At 44.7% G+C, this 24973-nt stretch overlaps 1 protein-coding gene across 4 annotated transcripts in view; it reads right to left on the bottom strand.

Moving 5' to 3' along the window:
- Positions 1-24973, bottom strand: part of EDC3 (enhancer of mRNA decapping 3) — a 58619-nt gene that overhangs the window by 7414 nt on the left and 26232 nt on the right. For all 4 annotated transcript variants that reach the window (XM_075006606.1, XM_075006609.1, XM_075006607.1 and 1 more), the window contains 2 exons: positions 17598-17933; positions 319-472 (listed from right to left, as the gene is read on the bottom strand). In XM_075006606.1, the coding sequence (XP_074862707.1) occupies positions 319-472; positions 17598-17933 (490 nt within the window). The remainder of the gene's footprint in view (positions 1-318; positions 473-17597; positions 17934-24973) is intronic.

The raw sequence follows: 24973 nt of genomic DNA, 5'->3' as shown, positions 1-24973 counted from the left end.
GACTCAAGGGAGATTGTTTTACGCAACTCCTCATTTGGCCACATCTTTGATGAACACGCTGGTTTCTAACCAACCAAAGCAGCAGGCCTGTAGCACTTGAAAGACTAACAAAATAATCAGATGTGAAGAAGCGGGTCCCTCCCACAGAAGCTCATCACCTAATCAATGATTCTGTTTGTCTTTCAAGTGCTTCAGGACAGCTGGTTTGGTTGATTAGAATACAGACTGACAGGGCTACCTCCCTGGGACTATTCAAGTGGGGTTCTGTAAGCCCCGTTCACAAGGCAAACAGGAAGAGTCTCAGCAGGGGCTGTTTACCTGTTGGGTCCCCCGAGCAGACTCAACGCCATCTGGCTGGCGCACACTCCCGTCATCTCCAGCCTCCGCTCCAGAGTCAGCCCATGTTTCTCAGCCACCGACAGCAGCTTTTTATGCAGTTCGTAGGAGACGCTTGGGACGACGAGGCCAGAGTCTGCGATTCGAAGGGCAAGACAGAATAATCAGATGCACGTCAGAGGTTAGAAGTGGTTCTGAACTCAATGGCAGATCACCCCTATATGAGCGACTCATCTCTACGGGAGGCCCCATTATTTCTGAAGGCTGGATCAGCAGCTGTGCCGCCAGCGGGCTCCAACTCCCTTCCAAGGGCAGCCGTTCAAATCTGCACTAGCTCGCTAGGGCCGTTCCACTCACTGGGCACGCTGCCATGGGAACGCTTCAGGCCAGCCTGTGTTCTCCAGGCTCCTAAGAACCAACCATGCAGGAGAAACCACAACCACTAACTTGGAAAAGGGCCCAGAGCCTGCAAAAAAAAAGGGTTTCTTCGAAGTAGCTTCAGCCTGGAAGCTCAACAGCAAAAGTGACCTTTTCTTAGTGGACCTGTCCCCAGTAACTAGTGACCACTGCTCGAGAAGAGGATAGCTAGAGACACACAGCAAGCCTGGCCTGAGACGTCTTTGGGAAGGAGGTTTCCAGTAACTCCTGCTTACTCCATATCAGGTCCTACCACTGCTATCTGATTACCAACTCCACACGCACCAGCATTTCCATCTTTAATACTTTTGGATAATGGTTCTTGACCTCTACAACAATCACACCTGCGTGGCCCGAAGGCCACCACAGAGGCTGCAGATCGAATAGCACTGCTGTAGGCAATGAGACAACAGTTACATTTTTCTAGACCCAGACTCTCCAGGACAACTTGCCCCAGAGCCTGGAGGGTGCCCAGGAGCGGGGTGGAATGCATGGATAAACGGAACAAGCTTTGTGATGGTAAAGAGCATCTAAGGACCAGCCAGATTCCTACAGCACAAGTCTCAAAACACTCTTTTTTCCTCCATCTACTCAACTTATTCATACAGCTGGCAAAGGCACCACAGTATTCACGTCACCTGTAATCCCCTAACTCTCAATGGCCACATGTCACCTCCCCATGCAACGGATGGGTGCTCACCACAATCCCACTAGTCCACATCTCAGACTTTCTGCAACCTCCAAGAAACACCAACTGGGAGGACGTGATTTGAACTCAGCAGGGAGCAGTGGCTTTCTGGCTAGGAGGCTTTACCTCTAAACACAGAAAGTTAGTAACTGAAGGCCTGTAACTATACAGGGTGGGAATCTCAAGAGTTTTTCCACTGGTGTTTGGGGACCTACCTCCTGTCAGCCCCTTTGAATAATTCAGTCATAGGCCTTATCAGGTAGCTAGCAGCTCAGAGGCTTCTGATGGGTGACTGTGACATGCCACATCTCAGTCTGAGAAACAGCCCTCTGCAGTGCAACTGAGAAATTAAAACAGTTCAGTTGCTCTGTGTAGTTATTTTAGTTTTGTTTATGAACCAATTCATCTTTTGTAGCCCACGAGAGCCACCTTTCAAGCACCTATTCAGTACCATGACAGCCAACAAAGCATTTGGGCTTGGAATAATACAGTAGACCTCTGCCCAAAGGGCTATCCATGGCTCTGAGGATCACAGAATACTAGGACTGGAAGGGACCTCAAGAGGCCATCGAGTCCAGCCCCCTGCCCCAATGGCAGGACCAAGTACTGTCTAAACCATCCCTGACAGACATTTATCTAACCTGTTCTTAAATATCTCCAGAGATGGAGATTCCACAACCTCCCTTGGTGATTTATTTCACTGTTTAACCACCCTGACAGTTAGGAACTTTTTCCTAATGTACAACCTAAACCTCCCTTGCTGCAGTTTACGCCCATTGCCTCTTGTTCTATCCTCGGGGGCCAAGAACAACAAATTTCCTCCCTCCTCCTCATGACACCCTTTTAGATACCTGAAAAACCGCTATCATGTCACCCCTCAATCTTCTCTTTTCCAAACTAAACAAGCCCAGTTCTTTCAGCCTTTCTTCATAGGTCACGTTCTCTAGACCTTTAACCATTCTTGTCGCTCTTTTCTGGACCCTCTAATTTCTCCACATCTTTCTTGAACTGCGGTGCCCAGAACTGGACACAATACTCCCGCTGAGGCCTAACTAGTGCAGAGTAGAGCGGAAGAATGACTTCTCGTGTCTTGTTCACAAACACACCTGTTAATGCATCCCAGAATCACGTTTGCTTTTTTTTGCAACAGCATCACACTGTCGACTCATATTTAACTTGTGGTCCACTATAACCCCTAGATCCCTTTCTGCTGTAGTCACTCCTAGACAGTCTCTCCCCATTCTGTATGTGTGAAACTGATTGTTCCTTCCCAAGTGGAGCACTTAACATTTGACCTTATTAAAACTTCATCCTGTTTACCTCAGACCATTTCTCCAATTTATCAAAATATAGGAGTGATCACATGGCGCTCACGTGACCAGGGATTATTCCTTTCGTGTTTGCAGGCCATTAGGTCTTTTCCCCCTACTCTTATTCTTTAAATGACTTGCCAGGACAGATCGAACACAAAAACCAACGTCCAAAGTCATTTCAAAGGAGGGGCACATGGCTGAGACAGCCTTTAATGGCATTAGAAGTCAGGGAACAGGAGATGTGACCTAGAAGTATTCCACAGAGTGGGAAGGTATTATACCTTCAGTTGACAATAATGACCAGCCAGCTTAAACAACCCTGAGCCTCCAAAGATGAGATCACCAACCCCTACACATTTTTGCTCAATTCATCCTCACTGTCGAAGGCCATTCATTGTCCCTAACACACTCCTTGTCATATAAGGCATATGCCTTTGAGCTAATGGAGGATACCAGTTAAGGTCACCGCAGCTGTGCCCTCAAAAGGAAACCTGCAGAGCCCTGCAAGTTGGCAGAGATCGGCCGATGAACACCTCCACCGAGCATTTCATGGCTTGGATGCAGATATGAATTTTGTATTCAGGCAGGACTCTGCAAGTCTGGTCACAGAACAAAGCCCTTACAAGAACTGTACTATTTCAGGATCTGATGAGTCCCCACACACTAAAATCCAAGAGGGGCAGACCTCCCGCCAGGCTCACCAGAGCCCAAGAATAATGAAGACGTCACTGGATATTTCTCAGCGATTCTTAGGCTGTGTCTACTCACTGGGAAGGTTGACAGCTGATACACAGTTTTAGGTGGGCCAGTTACATATCTAAAAATCGACGTTTCAGCCGTGGACTTCTGTGCCCGTCTTCACAGCAGAAGGTCAATGATAGCACTCCTCCCATCGATCTTCCTTAATCCTCGCAACTCACGAGGCGTTCCGGGGTCGATGTTGACCAGGAAATGGCACCCTGGAAACTCAAACCCGAGCAGTCGATCTTCTGTGGTCAGTGTAGATGTAGCCTCAGACATTGGTGTTAGCAAATGGTACTACCACACACCCACACCAATTCCCAGGTGAAAAAAAGATGGGATCCGCAGGACTGAAGTGCAGAAAACAACATATCCTGCTGCCATGGATGGCAGAGCTGTCTTCTCACAGTTACAGTGAAAGCCCAAGAAGCCAACAGGTAAAACAAACTTGGTTCTTTATTTGAAGTAACAGAAGCTAAAACTACCCAATTCTCTACATACAGCTTTGACTCATGGGGCACCTTTCATGCAGTGAATTTTGACGACTATCAATTTTGGAAAAGCACTTTCCCTGCCACAGAAAGGCAAGCCCCCTTGAAGTGGAAAACGACACACAACAGCAACACATAACCACTGGAGGACAGAACACTTAGACTACTGTATCCAACGAGTAACGCAGGAGAAATGAGGTAGGAAGAACGTGCTTGCAAAATACCATTGGCTCTTTGACCACACAGCTCAAGACCTTCAACATCTCATCCAAAAGTTCTCGAATAATGCATCACCACCTAGTACTGTGCTAGAATAACGGTATGATGGGTTGCGGTCACAGAAGCTCCTTTGGGATGTTCCCCGGTGTGCTGATCATGCCATTGACACTGGTCTTCTTGCTTTCTGGGGCTCCTCCACCACTCCATCCTGCTGGGCCAGATCCTCTGGTCTCCCCCAGCCAAGGCACAGAGTTAGAGTTATCACCCCACTGCAGAACAATGCAAACACCATTCAACCAAAGGTCTGGGTGGAAGCAGTTCTAGGGCACAGCACCCAGAGAATCAACCATTAGAAGGGATCAAAGTCCCAAATGAACTGTCTCTCTCTGTGAAAAAGATCTGCGCAGGGAGGGCTCCATCAGGCAAGCCCCCTTTATCCACGCAAGGGAGACAGGCACAGTGGTAGCTCAGCTCAAGAAATAACAATTTGCACTGCATTTGATTAGAAACAAAGGAGTTTTTAATCAAGCAAAACAGTAGAATTCAAGTGGTTATGGATAAGGAGAAGTAGATCAAAATGAGTTACCGAATCAAGCGAGAGAAAACGCACAGCTCATTCCAGTCCCCTAAAAATCTACTTACTTGTGAGTTCTTAGCTTAAAAACCTGCTTTTCTATCAGCCGAAACCTTCAGGTGAGAAATGAGCTTACCCTGACCTGGGTCTCCAGTAAAGTTCTCTGTTTTCCTAAGGACGTGCCAGGCAATTTCCAAGGGACTCTGAAGACAAAAGATGAAGCAGGACGGAGGGACTGGGGGTCCCTTTAGTCCCTTTATACCTGTCCCCTGTGGAGGGCACTCCATTGCTGTCCTGGTGGGACACTGTACTCCAAGATGGAGACTGTCACATGAGCAGGTCACCTGTCCAAATCCTTTTCAGCCCAACAGCCATTGCCCGTCTGCCAGATTGCAGGTTCACAGACAAATTCCTCAGCTGTGGACTGCCACCCATAAAGTTGGCTAAGTACTGCTACCCGCTTCCAAGCCATCCTCTCACGATAGGGAGCAACACCTTTTTTTGAAGCCTTCGCAGAGATGGATATTTGGAACACAACTGTGTAGAAAAGACTTAACTGCAAAAATGATACACCACAGTCTATACTGCAGGAACACCAGTCCTGGGACTTTTCCTTGCAACAAAACCCGCTGCCAGCTTTGTCCACATATCTGTTCTGGAGATACCATCACTGGACCTAACCAGGTTAGTCAGATCATGGGCACATTCTCATGTTCCTCAACTAACATCATATATGCCATGATGCGTCAACAACGCCCAGATGCTTTGCATATTGGACAGACTTCAAACTCTCTCAGACAAAGAATTAACAGGCATAAAACAGACATAAAAACACTCCTGATCCACAAACCAGTCAGCCAACATTTTAATGGAGTGGGCCATTCTGTTAATGACTTGAAAGTCTGCGTTTTACTGAAGAGGAATTTTCACAACAGTCTTGAAAGAGGCTGCTGAATTCGCTTTTATATTCATATTTGACACATTAACACGTGGTTTGAACCAGGATGCAAATTTTCTGGGTCATTATAGAGGCTCTTTTGCATACTTGGCTTAATCTAATTCTTGACTCCCCCCGCAACTCTCTACTCTCTGATTTGCTCACCTTGATAATTGTTTTTCTGATTTGTCAACCTTGATTACTATTTTCGGTTCTCTGTGCCTTAAATATTGAGTCTGTTCTGGTCTGGCTATGGCCTGAAGAAGTGGGTCTGGCCCACGAAAGCTGATCACCTAATAAATTATTTTGTTAGTCTTTAAAGTGCTACTTTACTGCTGCTTTGTTCTGATGGTATCTAGATTAGCACGGCCCCCTCGCTGTTATTAAAATAGGGTGTGCAGGTCCAGAAGGTTGTAATGTTAAAAATTGTAAGTCACAAGCCACCTTCTCCTCAAAGCATTTCTGAGTTGTGCATATTTATATTCATAACCCATCTGCCATGAGACGAGGCGGGGGAGTCCATCACAAACGGTTCGGTACAGACTCTAGGGTCACAAGATACTCTTCTCTCCATGTTCCACCCTGCGGCACCTGGATTTCCCTAGCACTCTCCCATCCACATACCAGCCCAGCTCAATTCTGCTTAGCTTGTGATATCTGATAATCACAGCTCGAGGGGGAATGACTGCAGGCCGGCAAGCTCTCAGCTCTTCTGTTCGGCTAATTCAGATGCCGGGCTCTGAACTGAATCAGCACTGCCCAGAGGCATTCAGGAACAATCAGCAGCCTCCAAATGAGTGACGGTTTTGGGTTTTATTACCAAAACAAAAGAGCAGTCAAGTAGCACTTTAAAGACTAACAAAATAATTTATGAGGGGATGAGCTTTCGTGGGACAGACCCACTTCTTCAGCCCATAGCCAGACCAGAACAGACTCAATATTTAAGGCCTGGAGAATGAAAAACAGCAATCAAAGTTGACAAATCAGAAAAAAATCATCAAGGTGAGCAAATCAGAGAGCAGAGGGGTGTGGGGGGGAAGGGGAGTCAAGAACTAGATTAAGCCAAGTATGCCAAAGAGCCCCTATAATGTCCCAGAAAATTTGCATCCCGGTTCAAACCATGTGTTAATGTGTCGAATTTGAATGAAAGAATTCAGCAGTTTCTTTCTAAAGCAGACTGAAAATTCTTCTTCAATCAGATGCAAACTCTGAAGTCATTAACAGAATGGCCCACTCCATTAAAATGTAGACTAACTGGTTTGTGGCTCAGGAATGTTTTGATGTCTGTTTTGTGCCCATTAACTCTTTGACAGAGTTTGAAGTCCGTCCAATATACAAAGCACCAGAGACACTACAAATAAAAAACACGTGTAACCATGAGAAAAATGATGCCTTCTTTCACAGCTGAAGCATAGCATGAAGTGCCAGGCAGAAGGCCTAATGTGCCAGAAGATCTGGTACTGTCATTAATGTTGTCCTACTTCTGCAACCGTCACATCCGTCCATCCTGAAGCTTTTCAACACATGTACCAGTTCCAGATGCAGGTCTTCTCACAAACTCAATTCAGCTACTGGTGCCGACTTCCAAGCACCAACAAAGGCAAGCCAGTTTGCACAAAGTGAACAAGCTCAGGTTCTCCTTGCCCCACGGAACCCCCTGCTTGCCCCCATCTACTCTTGAGGATCTGAGGATCACAAAAGACGAGTGGAGGGTTAATGATGACAATAGGGCAATCAGAGAGAGGCGCTCAGGTAAGTAAAAAGGTTTTATTAAAGCACCGCTCTCAGGAACAAGGAACGTGGGCCAGATCTGCAGAGAAAGTGGACTACCCCCAAGGCAGCAGAGACTCAAAACGACTTAGGAGCCACAACGACCAAGCAATTCACCATGAACTCCCACTGCAAATGTGATCCATGGATATACAATCAAGAGAGCACTAGCAGGACCCAGGCCGGAATCTCACATGCAATTCTGATGCCCACATGATAAACAGCGTGTGGAAAAGTTGAAAGCGATCAAGGAGAGTCACAGAACTGACTTCAGGGCTAGAGAGGATGCCTTATGCTAAAGAGGCAGAGATCCTTATCAAAATGAAGCTCAAGAGGTGACCTGAACAAAGGGAGAAAACATCCACTATTGAAAGGCTCTAATCTAGCGGACAGAGGCAAAACAAGAACAAATGGCTTGACAGTAAAGCCAGACAAATTTAAATGAGAAGTATTATTTGTATTCCTGCAGCATCCAGGAGCCCTAGTCATGGACCACTGGAACAAACCATCAGAAATGGGGCACTCTCCATCTCTTGAGGTCTTCAAGTCCACATACCTTTTGGGAAGATGTGCGTTAGTCCGACTATTAGACTCGATGTAGTAACTTGGTGACATTCAAAGGCCTCTGCAGTCAGACTGGATCATCCAAGAGTCTTTTTGTGGCCTTAACATCTAGGAACATAGAATCACAGGACTAAAGGAAACCAAGAAAGGTCCTCAAGTCCAACCCCCTCTTCTCATGAAGGACCAAGCACCATCTAAGACCATCCCTGTCAGGTGTTTGTCTAACCCCCCTCTTAAAAACCTTCAATGGTGGAGATTCCACAGTCTCCCTAGGAAATCCGTGTGGACAGTTAGTTTTTCCTAATGTCCAACCTGTTGGAATAAAGTCTGGATACTGTACGTGAAGCAACAAAGGTTTCTTACAACCAGCTGGAGGAGGGATTCTGAGCTTGGCTGAGTTTCAGAATTCACTGACAGGCACCAAGTTATGACTGGTTATATAGAGAGCTGATAGAGGAAAGAACAGAAGCAGACAATAAGGAAATGAGCATAATCAATGAGCAATCCAGATGAATTAGCGAACAATCTGGCAATTACAAAGAGTTTCCGTGCACAGTTTACAGAACATTTTATCTACAAACAACAAGTCCTTTGAAGAGGGCAGTCATCCAGACGGATGTATAAAGTGATATCTCATCTGTAATACCCTGATGTGTAGAGCAGTGATGTCTCATCTGGCATCCTGCTGTAATCTTTGCCTGGACACGACCATTCGTGTTATCTCTACAGAATCAAAGCAAGTGGGCAATGCAAAACCAAAGCAGAAGTTAGTGAGAGAGTCGTGTCAGTCATCTTTTAAGTATAGCCCAATTCCCCTCCCGGCAGGGTCCCTTCCTGGAACGTGGCTGCCTAGAGACGGACTTACACCAGCAGGGACGCCCTCCCCAGATGGCTGGGGGCGGTGCTTACCAGACTCCATTTTGGAACAGTGGTTCTTAGCAAATATCATGGCCTACTTCAAAATTTTATCCTACACAACCTAAACATCCCTTGCTGCAATTTAAGCCCATTGCTTCTTGTCATATCATTTTCTCCCTCCTCCTTGTAACAGCCTTTTAGATACGTGAAAGCTGTTATGTGCTTCTCAGTCTCCAATTTTCCACACTAAACAAGCCCAATTCTTTCAATTTTCCCTCATAGGTCAGGTTTTCAAAACCTTTAAACGTTTTTGTTGCTCTTCTCTGGACCTTCTCCAGCTTGTCCACATCATTCCTGAAATGTGATGCCCTGGACACAGAACTCCAACCGAGGCCAAATCTGCATAGAGTGAAAGAATTTCTTCTCTCATGTCTTGCTTACAATGCTCCTGCTAATATGTCGCAGAATCTTTTTTTTTTTTTTTTTTTTTTGGAAGCGTTACACTACCGACTCATGTTCAGCTTGTGGTTACTATGACTCGTAGATCCCTTTCTCCAGCACTCATTCTCCGCTTCCTATGTGGAGTCCTTTGCAGCTGTCCTTATTGAATTTCACCCTGTTTACCTCAATCATTTCTCCAGTTTGTTCAGATCATTCTGAATTTTCATCCTGTCCTCCAAAGCACTTGCAGCCCCTCCCAGCTTGGTACCATGCCCAATTTTTCTAAGTGTACTTTCAATGGCATTAACTAGATTACTAATGACGATACTGAACAGAAGTGGACATAGAATTAATCCCTGTGGAAACCCACTTGTTAAGCCCTTCCAGCATGACTGTGAACCATTGATAATTACTCTCTAGGAACAGTTATCCAAGCAATTATGCCCCCACCTTTGAGTAGCTCCATTTCCCTTGAAATGTTGAAACAAACTAGACGCGTTTGTGCTACAGAGACTTGGAACGGTTCTGAGTGCCTGACCTTGCATGTTAACAGCTGATTAAATGACTTGTCTGTACTCCAGCTTTTATTACATGCAGCAAATATGCAGGCATGTGTTATCATCAGATGTAATTTAGAACAGTTGATAGCAGCACCATGAAAAAGCCGAACGTTCAGAGTCCTGTGCCGCTAACGATCCTAAACCTGTCAAACTAGTCACGCACCTGTCACTGTTCACACACCCTCTCTTCCTCCCCAGTCACGCAAGGTTCAGCCACAACTCACTCTCATTCATAGCTCTGCTCATTCATCAGATCTTGTTTCTCTAGCCCGAGGTAGGATTGAGTGACCCAGGTTCAGGGTCTCTCCAAACATGTTATTTCACATACATTCCCCTCTCTCACCTGGGGCTGGACACTCCCAAATTGCTCACACACAAAGCAGATCTTTTTAAGCTGGAGGACAGGGTCCTGGGATTCCCAGTGAACACAAAACTCCCAGTAACTGCAATACTGGCACCCCAAATCCACATTTCACACCAACGTCACCCCGGCACAGCACTGATGAAGTTAGCAGCACCCTATCCAGGTGCTGAAAGTTACCATGCATGCATATTCCAGGAGTTTGGGGTCTTTGGAACTGCGAACACTTAGGCTAGGTCTACACTAGAAGCATCTGTCGACAGAAGTTACAGTCGACAGGGGAAATCGACAGAACCTCTGTCAACAGATTGCGTATACACACACACCTTGCTCTGTCGACAGAGAACTGCCAGACTGCACTGCCCTCCGGTGCCGGAAAGTGGAATGGCGGCTCTGCAAAGAGGGCTACTAGACAACCGGAAGCCCTCTCTGCTGACAGAAGTGTGTGCACTTTTATCGATAGTACTATGTCCAGAGATTGTTATGCCTTAAATTTTTGAGGGATAATACTGTTGAGGAAAATGTGGCGTTCTGTCGAGGCTTTGTCGACATAATACTTGAAGCGTGTAGCAGCTCCCTGAGTTATGTCGACAGTTTGCCCATTCTGTCGACAAAACTTTCTAGCATAGACCCAGCCTTTGGGTATAATTATGCTGCAATGCAGAATCTATGATATGGCTGCAGCTGACCCAGGTCAGTGGAGCCTGGAATCACAGAGTTAAAAACTGCAACACAGACATTACAGGCTCGGCCTAGAACGTGGGCTCTGAGCTCTGGCAAAGGGGTGGTTCTCAGAGCCTGGGTTACAGCCCAAGCACCTACACTGCAATTTTCAGCTCTCCAGCTCATGCCCCAAGAGCCTGAGTCAATCGGTGGGCTCTGAACTCAGTCCTGTAGAGCTTTTATTGCTAATACAGACACAATGTATGCAGCGAGACAAGGGGCAAGGGGCGTGACTTGAAGCTGACGGAAAAGCATGGTAAGATTACACAGCATCCTAGCATGCCAACAGCAAGGCCCGAACCAGTATTACATTTTGTCCTAATTGCTCTTTCACAGGCGCATGCAAGCACAAAGAAAGTTTCCCTTCTTAGCACTCACGCAAGGTCCAACAAGTCAGACTGGTTTATCTAAAGCAAGCTGACAGAGATAAACTCCACTGGAAAGCAATCAACAAGGTAGCGTGTAAGCCGACAAACAATAATACTACCGCAACCAGAACTAAACTCCAGCCAAGCTTAATTATGTTTGGGTTGGAAGGTGGATTTTTATTGTTCGGTAATCAAGGTCTTAATGTTAATATATATTTTACAGCTGCCCATCGAAACAGAAGATATCATTAACTATTCCATAACATGCACAGCAGCACTAAATCCACAGAAACCCAAGGAACGAACAAATTTTTAAAGCAGATGCCATTCTGGGCACAGAAATATGAACAAGTTACCCATTCAAATCAATTGCTATTCCACACTGTATACACAGAGGATACACAGGCGTGGGGGCAGCGTGGGTGGGGGACAAAAAAACAACAGGGATGGGGAAAAAACCAAACAAAAAACACAATACCCACTAACCAAAAGGGCTAAGCTAATCAAATCAGAAGTGCATACAAGAGATGGAAGGTTGCGAGCTATAAAACATTCCTGGGGTATTCTGGGCCCCCAAAAATAAAAACTCTGTGCTCAATATTTCAACATTCTACGTACTTTGTTAAAGTAACACAGTATCATCACACCGGTTTCAATTATTTTGTCACATTGCTCCCCCGCCGCTCTCAGAAAAAGGACGTCTAGGTTTTCCTCAGTAGCTTTTCTTTTGGTCGACAATAACTTTTCTTTCTTAAGTATTGTGTGACGGAGAACAAAAGGAGGAAGATCAACAGAAGCTCGTCAGAAGCAGGGAATGCCAATTATATATTTGGGGATTAATTCACGGGCAAAGCCCCAGGGATGGATTCAAGTAAGTGGGGATGGAGGAGGTGATAGGCACCACACTGGCTTCAGGGTTCATTTTTCTTTGGAACAGATCCCAGTTTTGCAGGCTGCCTTCTCCACTCTAATGCCATTTCCAAAAAGCTTACAAGAAAATAGACTCCATCACTATCCTCCCCACCCCGCCCTGAAATCCTAATGCCTCTACACAAACACTACACAGCAATCTCTGCTAAATACCCAAAAGATCAGTCTCTTTCTTTCACTTCGGCCACACTTGCGTAGCTTGCCGTTCCCCAAGAATCTCCTTGAATTGAACCAAGTCAGATTTTTACGCTACCAGTTACATAATGACACGTTTGTTCCTCCTGCTAAACTAACCATGATCTTTTTGGAGGGAGGCGGAAGAACCCAGGAAGCCCATCAGCTTCAATTCTGACCTCAAAATCCAATCTGACCGCCTTTAGGTCTGACTTCAACAGTCTACCGGTTACAAGCTGCCTTTCTAAACAATCACTCTAATTGAAATCGACAGAGCGTCCCTTCCCTGACTTGAGAAAGGACTCAATCTGTTCATTTTACTGGCCGGCTAGTCAAAGAGGGCATAAATGAAGACTCACAGCAGAATACGAATGTTAACAGAATTAACATTTTAAAACAGCAGCTGAGCATAACTGGGAGAGACACCAGAAGAGGGTCAGCAATCTGCAGCTCTTCAAGGAGTCATTTGCAGCTCCCTGTCCTGCTGCCTCTGACTCCTCTCTGGCTCCCTCCCTACCCCCGCTGAAACAACAGAACTAAATTTAATTGGTTTAATGGCCAGCCGTGCAGTGGGAGGGATCCAGCCGTTAAACCAACTGAATTTAGTTCCATTATTTCAGCAGCGGCAGAGCAAGGAGCTGTAGAGAGCCCCTCACTCACCCTGTTGCCCAAAGTGGCCGCAGCCCACCAGTGGGCGTGACTCAGCTCAGCCCCGCCAGCGGAACATCTCCACGCCAGCCTTCCTTCTGCTGACCACACAGGGCCACCTGGAGTAGGTTCCCCAGCCAGCACAATAGATGGGTTAGTCCCAGGGGCTGGTTTGGGGAGGCAGGTTTGAGGCTGAGAGAGGTTAAGCCTGGGGATTGGGGTTGTAAAGCCTGGAGATGGGGAACAGGTTTGGGGGCCAAGGGGTGATGCAAGCATTGCTCCTTCCTGCTTAAGAACCTATTCCCAGGCACAGCATTTTCCTTGTCCTCATTTGCTCTCCAGTCCAGGAGTGAAACTAACTAAAACTTTCAAGCTGGTACAAATCATTGTGCGCACTGCTCTCAAAACAGGGATTACAAAAAGTGACGTTACTCATTAAGGATTTTCTTGTAGTCACACGCATTGCGGCTCTTGAAGGATTGAGTTTGTAACTGAAGTTGAAAAAATGGCTCTTCTCGCTAGTTTGGTTGCAGACACCTGGACCAGAACTCATGCAAACACCTGTCGCTCTCTTGGCTTTTGGATGGGTCTACTTAGGACTTTATCCAAAACCCACAGTTGACTATATTATTGATCAGGCTGCCAAGCATTACTTTTTAGTAGTCCACTGGAGTAGTACTTTGCTACGAAGGGATTTGTCCAGCCCTCTGTTCCTTATACACATGAACATATTCAAATGGGCAATAAAACTGCACTGACAGACCTACTGCTTCTCTGGAAACTGGTGCCACACAGCTGTCCAATTCCTTGACCTTTGCAGTGATGACAGTGCTTCAGAAGTTTCCAAGACACACCCTGGACTGTGTGTTAGCGTAAGATGCCGGAGCATGCAGGGACTCCCACCCAAATGGCTATGCCTCCTCCTTTCAGGCATGGCAAGACGGGACATTAATTGCTAGTCCATCAATGCAGTAACTGTGTCTGTGGTCTTATCACATTCATCAGACAGACCAATCACTGTGTCAGTCAATGCTGAACTTTCCCGAGACAATCCATGTCCAAGATGGACAGGACGAGATTAAACAAACAACTAGAAAGCAGCTGTTTCCTGAATAACTAGAAAGTTGGCTCTCTCAGCTACAGTCACTGATGAGTCCAGATAGAGCCTGAGAGAAAAACAATGACAACCTGGGTTAGTCTTTGTTACCGATATCAAGAAATAATAAATTTCAGGACCACTGACATGGACGAGGAGCTTAGCACTCTGAATCCCCCCACCACCTTCACGTTACTCCGTAAGTTACCCTCCTTCCAGCAATCAAAAGGTGGCACCAAGGTAAACCAGTTATGGCCATTTAAATAGATCAGTTATTACTCAGAGCCCTTTGTAGCTGTGCCACCAGAGAAAGAGACCAAAGATACAAAATGTATTTTCATTGATCTTGCAGCAAGATCAAGATCTGTTAATTCTAGAACCAAGTTTGTGTCAATAGAACTAGCAAGTGTTTATATGAGCTTTCAACATGCAGTTTCCAGAATTACCCTAATGGAAGGAACTTCCCCACCTAACACAAAGGAAGTTAAGAAGATGGGAAAAACTGGTACATACAAAGGGGAACTCTTCCGTTATCACCCACGGGACTATAAACATGCCTAGTAAGCACAAACACAGAACTCCATGTGTGATTGTTTTTGTACTGTACAGTGACAGCTTTTACCGCACACAGACAGAATTCCAGGAGGAACACCCATCAGGAAGTAGGCTCGGAAGGCCCTGCAGAATGATCCACAGCCTAAACTCACACAGTGATTTTCATCCTAACCTTTAAGGAAGTCTGAAAGCCATACAGCCAGGAATCATTCATCCTCTCCCCGGCCCCTCACACAGCAACAAAAAGAGCACCTTATTCGCTGCTCCAATGCCTTTGCCGCTATTACTTTACCGCACTGAGCAATTCAGGAGCCAAAAAACAGTTCTGACGTAGGGGAGCGCCAGGTTGAGAAGATGAGCTCATTTCCACTTTCTGTCTTTGCTCTCCTTTACCAACCACTCCCTAGAGCATTATGTTACAGCCAGGAAACATTCCTCATGAGCTGAATTAGAAGATGTCACCAATATAAATAAAAACCTTGTTTGTACACTTCTTAGTAGAGATAAGGAAGGAAATAACCATACAACAGGAAACAATGACCTCCTGTAAATAGGATTTCTGGATACTAGAATAACTGTTTATACAACATTTGTCAGTTTCCAAGTCATGCTTTAGATTGAAGAAGAGAGACACAAACTCCCTGCTTAACTTTCACATTAGATTACAGCTCCAAAGTAAACACTGATCTAATTTCTCGGCTGAGCTTCAGCACATTCATGTCAGGCTCTTTATTCTGAAAAAATGTAGCTTTGTTGATAGCAACGAGGTGCTGTGACTAACTGGTTTCATCCTGGAGGTGAGGGCCAGCTGACGGATCAGCAGTTCGGTCAGGCAAAGGGAAAATTCTCTCCACACTTCACTTGTTCATATAAAGCACACAAAAAAGAGACAAGGTTTCACAGACGCGCACCCAGCAGCAAAAAGAAATGTTGGGTACCTCCCACCTAAGACTGCTATTGCATGTCACTTCTCGATCCCTAACAACTGACTCCCTTACAAGCAAGCAGAAGAATGCCTGCTCCTGATATTTATTCCTACAAATACTCAGACTGAGGAGGACCGAGTTCCTTCGCAGGACAATATGGTTGCAAAATAAAGACTGACAATTAAATTTTGGGCTACAAATTCATGGGCCTGACACACAACAGGAAAATAACAGTGTAGATGGCTCTGAATATTTGTTCTGTTACAGGAAGCACAATGCCAGAGAAAAGACCAATGTACTAGAGGAAGAACTCCAAGAATGATTAGGGGGTTGAAGAAAATAAGATTAAGGTTTAATTATAACCACGGTGTCTTGGCAGCAATGAAGGGGTCAGCAGACTTTGAACTTGTTTGGCATTTGTACATGCTAAAAGGGAAAGCTTATCAGTGAAATCTCAGCCTGAGGAACCGACTCCAGAAGGAAATGCTGGAAGCATCATCATTTTGTGCATTTAGAACTAGAACGAACATTTACTAGTGTTTTATGCTATAGTAAACAATCCTACACTTGCCTCAGGGAAACGGACTAGATAGCCAACATAAGCATTTTCTCTATTTAGATTCTGCAGCTACTGCCATCAAATACACCACACTGACCCATACTGCACTAACACCTCAGTTTGACCGATGGCTGTCTCTTAGAAAGGATAGAAAGGTATTGGAATTGCAGGGGTGCATTCACTCAGCTGTGTGAAACTTGCCCAATGGACTTCTCATACTATGCTTTGCACTAACCGATCTCTTCTCAGAATTGGAAGTGTAGGAATGAGGCAGGTAATGCTGAGATGAATGGTTAAGGCCACTTCAGGAATGTTTTATATGATGAAAAATATCAAGTTAAAGGATCAGCCAGCGCTCTTTTGCATATTTGGCTTCATCTAATTCTTGACTCCACCCCCACTCCTCCACTCTTCTGCTCTCTGATTTGCTCACCCCAATAATTTTTTTCTGATTTGTCAACCTTGATTACTATTTTTGGTCCTCTGTGCCTTAAATATTGAGTCTGTTCCAGTATGGCTATAGTCTGAAGAAGTGGGTCTGTCCCACGAAAGCTCATCACCTAATAAATAATTTTGTTAGTCTTTAAAGTGCTACATTACTACTTTTTTGTCTTAAAAATGAAGCGTTACATCCTGGTAACACCTAGCATTACTTTAAAAGGACCACAGAACATCTCCCTAGTTAGCAGAATGAGTTTAGTTCACCTGACAAGCACTATTCAATCAGTTTCCTGTCTGTATGGACCTTTCACACAGCAACAGCTGAAAGTGCTTAAAAAAAAGGGAGTAACTGTAAAACCACAACAACATTTGGACACGGATGTTCTAGAACACCTGTGGCCTCTGAAAGTACCTCCAACTCACCATTTTGAACTGACTAGATTTCAAATCAATGGCGCCCCTTTAAACAATAAAGCCTGTTAGCAGCTTTCCTGGAAGATGCTATTCAAACACAGACAGAAAATTAGAAGCTCATGAACTATGCTGCTTCCCATCACAAGCAAGGGTCACATGGGTTGCACTGTACTGAAACCTGAGATAATCCCTTTTGGGAGACAGGGGATCGTTCCACACAGGATCCCCATGGTATGGGCAACTAAGCCTTGGCTGCAACTGTCACAAATCACATGAACCTAATCTGATAACTCATGGCACAACTAATCCTTTTAATCCTGAGCTTATCACCTTTTACCTTGACGCTTTTGCTGTCTGAAACATGGCAGATAAAGAGGACTCCACTGTAAATACTACAGCGAAGTGCCTGGATCCAAGCCTCTCTAATGCACTTCAAGTTTTCTCCTGCAAAAGGCATAGCGTAAGCATCCTCAGAAATAAGAGAGCCACATACCAGTGCAGAATTCCTTGTTAGTATTCTGGGGTACGAGGATCTGTCTGTAGACAATGGGCTCTGATTCCAGGATGTTTTCATCATGCCGGTAGCGAGCTGGCCTCTCGTTGGGGGTGCCCCTGGAGCGAGTGCCGCTCCTCCTCTCGTAAGTGTCAATCTCTTCAAACACTGCTGCCTTATCAAAAAGCGCCAAGTTCCCTTCAAAGTCAAAATCAGTGTCGGGGATTTCCTCAATGTCATCTCCAAAACACTCATCATCTTTACTCTTCATCTGCCCGTTCTTCAGGCCACTCTTCTTCGGCGTCACCTGGTTTGGGTGCCGGCTACTGGATGACCCTAGAAGAAGGGAAGAAAGAAAGGTTGAAACCCAGGCATTGTGCTGCTTTCACCACTTGGGGCTGTCCATGCCCCTTCATGCCCTGCTGACCAGCTACTCCTGCTTACAGACTGCCAACAATGGGGAAAAATCTACTCAAGACAAAGCAGAAGTTCCCATTCACACAGTCCTAAAGAAACACCATGTTAGGCAGCAAAGTGTGCCTACGGTTATTATACTGCCCCTTAAAAAGCACCTAAGCCTCCCCTGAGTTGCCTCCACCCGACATTATGTCATATGACTGTGGGCAGAAATTCCTTCCCTCAGAGTTACACCAAGACCTCCTGCCAAAAGTGCTCCTTGTGCTGCTCACTACATGCCTCCTTGAAAGCACTGTACCTGCCAATATGGGGAATTCGGGGGTGCGTGGATCCAAGTAATGTACATGGATCCAGTAATAATTTAGTATTTAAGGTATTTAGAGATAAGAGGATGCATTTTAGCATCACGGGTGGTCAGCTGGTGGCCTGCAGAAAGGTTTGCAGTGAGCGGGGTGGGCTGCGCATCATCTCTGATCCAATCAAAGGTTTCTGATTCCACATGGCTCAGCTCGGAAGTTGGATTAGACAGAGTGGAGAAACTGTGGGTCAAGGAGTATTACCGAGCTTCTGATGGCCAGCAAGAGCATTTTTATCACTCCTTCAACAAGGGAAAGCACAGCGACCCTCAGCTCCAAGATTTCAGCTGCACAACGACCAGACTGATTTGCAGAGAGAGTTCCAGAAAGAGCTGTGCTCTCAAGTAACTATTAATGATCCGATATTTATTCGCTGAACAGATTATTTCACTGCAAACTCTTTGGGACCGGAACAGGTTAAGTTCAGACAAATCTAAGCATTCTACCAGTGCTCAACACGCCACCGCCCTTTTTACCTACTCTGTGTCCTTACGGAAAACAGCAAATAACCAGTTGTTTGGGGCAAGGGATTTCCAAGTGGAAATCACAAGTGCTGATGAGTCACAGGGGTGCATTCATCTGTACAGCCACACTTTCTTTTCAGGGAAGTGCCAAACTTGCATCACGCCGGGCTTGTTCGCAGGAGAGTTACTTGCTCATTTGAGGGAGATCACTGTAGCTCGCTTCACTGTAATGTTCCCCTGTACACTCTGATCTGGTTTGGGAATCTCCTCCCATGCACAAGGAGCACTGCAACTCCACCCATACTAACAAGACGACGTGCTTCTATGTGAAGAAAAATTCACCCCCTGCAACGTTTGGAAGTGGTAGTCCGCCAGATGACAGAACTCTGGAAACAAGCACCCCAAAGAGCCATAATTAATCTAATGCTTCCTTTAGAAAGTACAGGTTCCTGTTTAGCTTAGGAAGAATATCAGATTTTAGGTGGATTCTACACTTGCATTCACCCAAAACAGTTGTCAACTTCCATATTTACTCAGAAGTAGCTAAGACCATCAAGCCAATTTTACCTAAGCTAGAGATGAACGAATCTGTAAATTCAGTGGGCAGTTATCCATGGCAAGACCGATTTAAGTGCCTCAACCCTTCTACAGTTTAAGATGCTGTGACTAACCGCAGCCTCCACTTCTTACCAGGAAAATAAGTGGCCACAAAGCAAACTATCCCTTCTCTCTTCCTGGCAATAGGCTCCCCAGGAAAAGTTCTACTGAGACACAGGCCAGACAGCTGAGCCTGTGTCTTTGCAATCTTTAGCTGTTCTCTTTGGAAAATAAAGAGAACTCATGGAACAACAAGTCTTACTCTGCACTTAAAAGATGACCTGCAGGCGGATGCTAAGAATCATTTGCTTTAGCACGTTACATAAAAAGATACATACCCCAATACAGGTTCTCTCTTGGTTGCTTTTTATTTTAGAAATCCATGTGTTGTCTTTGTCAGACGACTCTTTTAGACGACTGAGCTAGATAGCTTTCCCAGGCCTCCATTGAAAGGGATGCCGACTCACAAAATTTCCTCTTAAATATGCATCAGATGCATCAGATTAAACAAAATAGTTATAAAAGTCTGCTAACTAAAAGGTTCTTCACCACCATATTCATCTTCCAGTATCTGATGCCATGAACCCACTACTCCACCAAACACAAGATAGTCAAGGCCTGGTATTTCTAACTTTTTTTTTCCCCAAAAGCAGAAATCCTTAATATTCATTAATCAAACAAGCAAAAATGATGCTGGGTTTTTCCATGATAGTTTACCTTTACAAAAATCCAAAGGTGCAAACAAAGTAAGAAAGTTTTTCTATCAAAGAATATGTTTTTATTAAAAAAAAGCAAAATTTATTTTGGTATTAAAAATGCCATTCTGAACAAGCAACTAGGGGAACAACATGATTCTTAAAAGGCGGTATAAAATCAGAGAGGAAAAAGTCACATTTCTCTCTCTCTCTCTCTCTCTCTCTCTCACACACCCACCCACCTACCCACCCACCCACACTTCTTCAAACCCGACACTGCCCCACAGCTATAGAAACCGACAAAAAGTTTACCAGCTGAAGCAGAAAATCTACTTGCCTGTCCTTATTGAGACGAGTGGAAGTTTATTAACTTGTCAGAAAGGAGGGAAAGGATTAATTACATAACACAATTGCTTAAATGGCAGCTCCTGCAAAATCTAAAGCCTGATCTATACACAGTCCAGGTTACAGATGATTTTTAAAATAAAATTGCAACACCCACAGCATGGATGCATAATGGTATACAGGTGCTCAGGAGGGAACTGAAATCGACTATACAGTGCTACATGTACAAAGTAGACCAACTAAAACGAGATCACTCTCTTCAACTTCTTTCCAGCAGAGTAGTGGTTCTCCAAGTGTGCTCTGTGACCATCTTAGAGGTGGGTCATGGCTTCAGGATTTGCCCCTCCTACCCCCAAAGCGGGGAGCTCATCTTGGTTCTCCGGTCCTATACATTCCCTTATGCTACCGCTGCATATCTATATTTTAATGCTTCATTAGACTAATATTAATAATTTAGTATTTAAGGTATTTAGAGATAAGTGGATGCATTTTATCATCATGGGTGGTTGGCTGGTGGCCTGCAAAAAGGTGTGCACTGAGTGGGGTGGGCTGCACACCAAAAAGTTTGAGAACCACTGCACTAGAGCTATTCAAGGCTATTTCTAACTAGATTAAGTAGCTCATTTTCAGACACAAACATGATTTTCAAGACAACCGTGTCCTTTCAAGCTGCAATTGGATGCAAAGGTTAACAAAAAGGTTTCTCTATGTTAAAGTAGCCATCCAGAGAGGATGCAAACATTTTCCATACTGACAAGGGATTTTAAAACGTTGCCAAAGATTAGGAAACAAGAGTAAATTAGAAATCCACGCAAAAAGAACTACAGCTACTGGTACCCACCCCCAACACACCCACCCACACACCGCTCATGCATCTCACAGTGTTTTTTATTTAATTTTAATTTTATTTTATTGGGGGGAAGGGAAATATTTCAGTTATTGTTCACTTGAACTCTCTTTGACTAGATCAATCTAGTAACATTGCAGAGGGGTTCCAGGAAGATATACAGACACCAACTAAGCAAACGATTCCTGCAGAACTCCTGAAAAGCGTAGCTCAATAAACTACAGAGCCCACGCAGAAGCGTCAGGAGTTGTCTGCCTTTCACCTCAATGCCAGCTACTGCGCCAGCTCTATCTGCTCCTGTTACCAAACGTGTTTTTAAATTCACTGCCAGGCGCTTCTAAAAACAACGGCATTCTGCTCTTCAGTTGCCCTGTGAAAAACAAGACGTGTGCCCAACAGCATCCACCCTCATGAGGTGGTTCCAGAGAACAGGGCCAACCGAAGTGAATGGAGTGTAAATGCTGACAGAAGAGAACACTGCATTAGAAAAACAGAGCGAACAATGATCAGAAAGCTCCCACAGACTCGCCTGCAGACATACTGAATGGGAGCTAAAACCATGTTCCGTCACAATTAAACATGTACAATTCTGGAGGACAATCTTTTAATCCACGCTGATGGTCACTCCCTCGGAAATACTGCTGATCGCCCCAATTAGCTCTTGTGTAACGACTCCATTACCACAAGAGTAAAGCTTGCATGATTCATGATCACCGAAGCACGTGGGAGGTGTGTTCTTACAGGGAGTCCGGAAACAAGCAGTCCTACAGCACCTTAAAGACTAAGATTTATTAGGTCACAAGCTTTTGCGGGTAGAAGTGGGTCCTACCCCAAATCTGTTTGTCTCTAAGGTGTTACAGGTGTTTGTGATTTGTGAAGCTACAGACTAATCCAACTGCCCCTCAACAACCACCAGAGCATTTTCTGTGAATGGTTTGTGACCTAGACAAAGCCAGATGTAATAAATCACACCGATTTGGGGAAAATAAAGAAAACAAGGGGAGTATAAAAGTAAAAATTAGGTTAGGGAAATGGTTAACTCAGAAGACTAACGGGGGCAGAGCTGTTTACCAGGGCACAGCTTGAATCTAATGCTTATCAGGACTGCCTGAAGATTCCCATCTGATGGCTGTTACCTTTGCTATACCTGTTCTGCAGATAAACAGAAGACAGCATGCCCAGGTTTGTCAGTTCAGCTCGTTTGCCAGCCTCTCGCTATCACACACACACCATTTCCCCGCTTTCAGCCACTCATGCTCTTGATACACCAAAAAAAGGCATTGCAAACTAGCCTTTTGTGTCCGTGCAGACAGCTTATTAAAGTGAAAGATGCATGGCTTGGCATCAACTTGGCAGTTTGCCACAGCACCAAAAAACATTTCCTTCCGAGAAGGTAAACAGTACTTCCCGCACTACTTTACCTTTCAGTTACAAACAGTCAGACAAGTATAAAGTCTCCAGTGGGTTGGCTGCCTTCCTGTCAGATCCCTCAGGGAGATTTCACTACCAGCCCTAGCATGAATGAGCACAGTGCCAGCTTTGCACGTAACCCATTGTTGTGTAACCCACATTGCCATTTGTTTATTGATTTCTGTCACACAAGGACTGTGAAGGGAAAGCCCTGTCTGACTTAGCACGCTAAAGGTCAACAAAGGGTCAGATGCAGCTGTTTCAACTCTAGCCGCTATATCTTCTCAGAGCACACACCAAGTAACTCCTCAGCATGTTCCTCCTAGGCCTTCTTAAGTGCCTCTGATTCTCCTGTGGCCAACTTCTCTTGCGTCCTACGTCTGACAGACTCACACAGGCAATCTGTTCCCCCAAACGGGTACATTTCAGAGAGGTTAGATATTCTGTTCTGACCAGCATTCCCTATAAACTGAGCGCTTGTGCAGAAGCTCAAGAGAGAGTCAAATGCCACCTGGCTGATTAGCAGAACGCCCTGAGCCAGGTTTTTTGTTTCCACTGGTCGGCACATTTGCACATTTTCCTGCACATAAAAAGATTTATTCCGCACATGCATGAAAAAGATTAGCAGAAACATTAATTCTGACTGGTTTACAATCCAAGCTGTCATGAGCTTGACTCACAAACCTTTAATAAAGAGGATCCAAGACTCTCTCTCCACCAAAACTGCAGGAGGATTGAAGATGACCCAATAAAGCTAACCTAACAACTGCAGGGGTCTAAAACTCAAAGTTGCCTTGTTCCATTGGTTTTCCAAGATTTTTCAGACTGGCTTAAATCAGTAAGAGATGTGACAGACTCCAAAAAACCCTCAATGTGCCTGTTTTCTTCTGTCTCTTGTGTTGAAAGACAAATTGAGGGGGTTTAAAGCATTTTCTGCTAGACAGAGATACCAAAAGGCTAGCAAAGCGCCATAAAGTGGTGTAACTAGCACACAAATTTAAGCAAGTGAGGTCTAAGCAAAGCAGCAGTTCGAAGAAGTACTTGGGCCAAGGGGAAAGTGGCCAAGAGGATATAACTTGGAGTGGCTGGATGTAATTAAGGAGAATTCAGGAAAGTGAAATTGAAGAGACTGGGGAAGGTGGAAGTACCATTGAATGAAACATTTAAAAACTAGACAGGATTAGAATATCAGCAAATAGACCCACTGGATAATGGAGTAGAAAACAAACGGGGTCTGCAACCTGTGGCTATTTAAAGGACTTTGTGATTCCCAACACTATAATTGCAAAGTTAAAAAATAATTAGGAGGTCCCCCCCCCCACCCCCGGCGATAAACGGTGAACATCTAAAGCCCCAAAACGAACAACTCATCTCTAAATAGCAAATGACATGAGGTATTGAAACATTAGATAACTCCCCCTAGTGTCCTCCAGAGAGAGAGAGAGAGAGAGAGAGAGTGAGAGGGTTTGGGAGTGAAAGTCGGGAAGACAGTGGGACAAACACACACGTAAAGCGTGAGGAAACAGAACACGTAAAAAGTTTGTCAACGTCCCGCAGTAGACACGCATTGCATTACCAATTGTTGTGTGCGCGCTGTTCTTAAAATAGGGTTACTAACAGTATGGTTTGGTGTTATTTATTAAGGACTGTCTCATTCACGTACGTTGCAGCTCTTGAATTATGGAGGTTGGTTTTTTTTTGTTTTTTTTTTAAACCACATTGGAAAAAATGGCTCTTCTTGCTGACCCCTGGTCTATACACAAAGCCAATGGAATACAGGGAACAAACAGGAAGAACTGGAAGCAAAGATGACATGGTAGTTTCCAGAGGCGGTTTTTACCATGTAAAAATCATAGCTTTTGTCACCTTGGGAAAAACCAGCCAGTTCCAGTGTAAGGCATTTTCGTAATTAAGAATTGTTACATTAATGCATGAACACATTAGACTTAGTTGTTTTGACTCTTGTTTATATAATACTGAAATGAAGTGAGTCCTGTAATTTCCTTGGGAAAATATCCAACCAAAATGTATACAGAGATTCTGACGTTCAGCGTTTTGACACTCGCTGCAGATTTACTTTTTATTTGTGCAACCCTAAATTAATGTGTTTAATCTATTGCACTGTATGACCACAACTTGAAGCTATAACTAAAACTATCTGAAAATGCCAATAATCCAGCACTGTAGATCTGCGGTATTAAACAATCAGAAGCATGCAGAGTTGCAGGAAAGCAGTGCAGATCCA

The sequence above is a fragment of the Carettochelys insculpta genome, chromosome 12 (assembly GCF_033958435.1).
Source record: "Carettochelys insculpta isolate YL-2023 chromosome 12, ASM3395843v1, whole genome shotgun sequence".
NCBI lineage: Eukaryota > Metazoa > Chordata > Testudines > Carettochelyidae > Carettochelys > Carettochelys insculpta.
Note: the sequence above shows the minus strand (reverse complement) of the source record. Positions and strands in the feature narration are given on the sequence as shown.